At 41.9% G+C, this 2,439-nt stretch overlaps 1 protein-coding gene across 1 annotated transcript; it reads right to left on the reverse strand.

Moving 5' to 3' along the window:
* OR10G6 (olfactory receptor family 10 subfamily G member 6) lies at positions 1–994 on the reverse strand. The gene has a single exon (XM_003923876.2). The coding sequence runs from the start codon at positions 934–936 to the stop codon at positions 1–3; it is 936 nt and encodes a 311-aa protein (XP_003923925.2). The 5' UTR covers positions 937–994.
* Between the last annotated feature and the right edge of the window lie 1,445 nt (positions 995–2,439).

Raw genomic sequence — 2,439 nt, forward strand, 5'->3', positions numbered from 1 at the left:
TCAGTGAGGCTGCACTTCCTTGTGGCCCGCCAGTCGCTGTAATGCCACCTTCATCTCTTTGTTACGCAGTGTGTAGATGATGGGGTTAAGCAAGGGAGTGATGACAGTGTAAAAGACAGCTACCACCCCATCTGGGGGCTCCTGTGAGTCAGGCCGCAGGTAAATGAATGTGCAGGGCACATAGTAAACAATGACAACGGTGAGGTGGGCAGCACACGTGGAGAAGGCATTGCGGCGCCCATCTGCTGACCGGATTCGCAGGATGGCAGCCACAATGTAGCCATAGGAAGTGAGGATGAGCACGAAGCAGGTGAGGGCCAGGCAGCCAATGTCCACAAAGGTGATCAGCTTGTTGATGGTGGTATCAGCACAGGCTAGATGCAACATGGCAGGAATGTCACAAAAGAAGTAGTTGACCTGATTGGGGCCACAGAAGGGCAGCCGGAATACAAAACTTGTTTGGAAAAGTGAATGGATGGTCCCTCCCAGCCAGGTGCCTAAAGCCAGGGAGTTACAGACTCTGCGAGTCATGATGGTAGCATAGTTTAAGGGCTTACAAATGGCCAGGAAATGGTCATAAGCCATGAGTGTGTAAAGGAAGCACTCAGTACAGCCCAGGAAATGGAAAGAAAATAGTTGGATTACACATCCCCCAAAGGAGATACTCCTACTATCCAAGAGAAAACCAGCCAGCATCTTGGGGACAATAGCACAAGAAATGGTCATGTCCAAGAAGGAGAGGTGACACAGGAACCAGTACATGGGACGGTGGAGCCGGATGTCCACTAAGACAGTGAGGATGATGAGCCCATTTCCAGAGACAGTGAGGAGGTAGACAACAAGGAAGGCTAAGAAGAGTGGCACCCCCAGCTGTGGTGGGTGGTGCAGACCCACCAAAATGAAGTGAGACACGGAAGTCTGGTTTCCACTTTGCATTTCCTTGCAGTTCACATCTGCCAAAATAAGTAACAGATGGAGATGGTCAATATCCCTGTAAAATCTCTAGGTACAGCACATCAATTCTGTGTCACTCCCAAATAAGGACAGAAAAGAATATCTATCTATCTAATCTGTCTATCTATCTATCTATCTATCTATCTATCTATCTATCTATCTATCTCCCTATCTGTCTATCCCCTCTCTCTTTCATTCTTGCTACTGGTCTTTATCATTCTCTCTCCATACTCCCCCCACAACTCCTGATTCTGAGATTCTGGTTGGTGTCAGGGAGCAGTTGTTCTCTCCAAGCTTGAAGGTAACTGATGATGTGTACATAATTTAGGAGAGTGAAGGAAAGACCACACACAGAAGAAGTAAAATCATATAAGACCTAAATTAATTGATAAAGGAAGATATGTTTTATTATTTTCCTTCAGTTTGATCTCTGATCTGTACAGAGAGTTAGCTTGCATCTTACTTATTTTCTAGGAACATCAGAGTTGTGATTATATTTCCTGTCTAAGTGTGCCCAATAAAATATTTTTCAGGTTTTTTAAAAAATATACTATCTGACCTGCACACTAAACCTAATACATTTGGAATCTCTGAAGTTTTAGCTAAAAATATCTTTTTTTTAAAAAATCTATATAAAAATTCACGTGTTATTTAAAATCTTTCAGAATAGTAAAGCAGTACACAATCTTAGCCCCAAGGCACTGGGTTGCCTTTTATTCTCTCTACTTCTGGAAAGTACAGTCCATTTATCCATCCATCCATCTGTCCATCTTTCCATCCATCCATCTATGCACTCATCCATCTACCTGTACACCCATACAGTAGGCCACTATATATTGTATCTTATGAGTATGGTCTCTGAAGTCTAACTGGGTTCAAAAATCTAGTTCACTTATGCTAATGGATAATCACATTTTAAAATATGTTTTTACAGTTGTAAGTGGGGACAATAATAGTGTCTACTTCATAGGATAGTTGTAAGGATTAAATTAATTCACATAATTTACAGTAGCACTCAATCGACATTAGCTATCATTTTTGATCAAATATATGTTGTAATCTCATTTGTTGTACATGGGATGGTGGAGCTGGATGTCCACTAAGACAGTGAGGATGATAAGCCCATTTTCAGAGACAGTGAGGAGGTAGACAACAAGGAAGGCTAAGAAGAGTGGCACTCCACTCATCTTAGATTCTCAGAATCAGAAGTTGAGGGGGAGTAAGGAGAGAGACTGATAAAGACCAGTAGCAAGAATGAGAGAGAGAGGGGATGGATAGAGAGATAGACAGATAATAGATAGATGATAGATAGATAGATAGATAGATAGATAGATAGATAGACAGATAGATAGATAGATATCCTTTTATGTTGTAATCTCATATTGTTAGACAAATTCTATCTTTGCATTTGGCTCCGGTCAGAAGTGAACCTGTGGTTTCTAGTGAGTTGTTCAGTGCTCGATGACACACCCGCAAATTTGAAGC

The sequence above is a fragment of the Saimiri boliviensis genome, chromosome 6 (genome assembly GCF_048565385.1).
Source record: "Saimiri boliviensis isolate mSaiBol1 chromosome 6, mSaiBol1.pri, whole genome shotgun sequence".
Lineage (NCBI taxonomy): Eukaryota > Metazoa > Chordata > Mammalia > Primates > Cebidae > Saimiri > Saimiri boliviensis.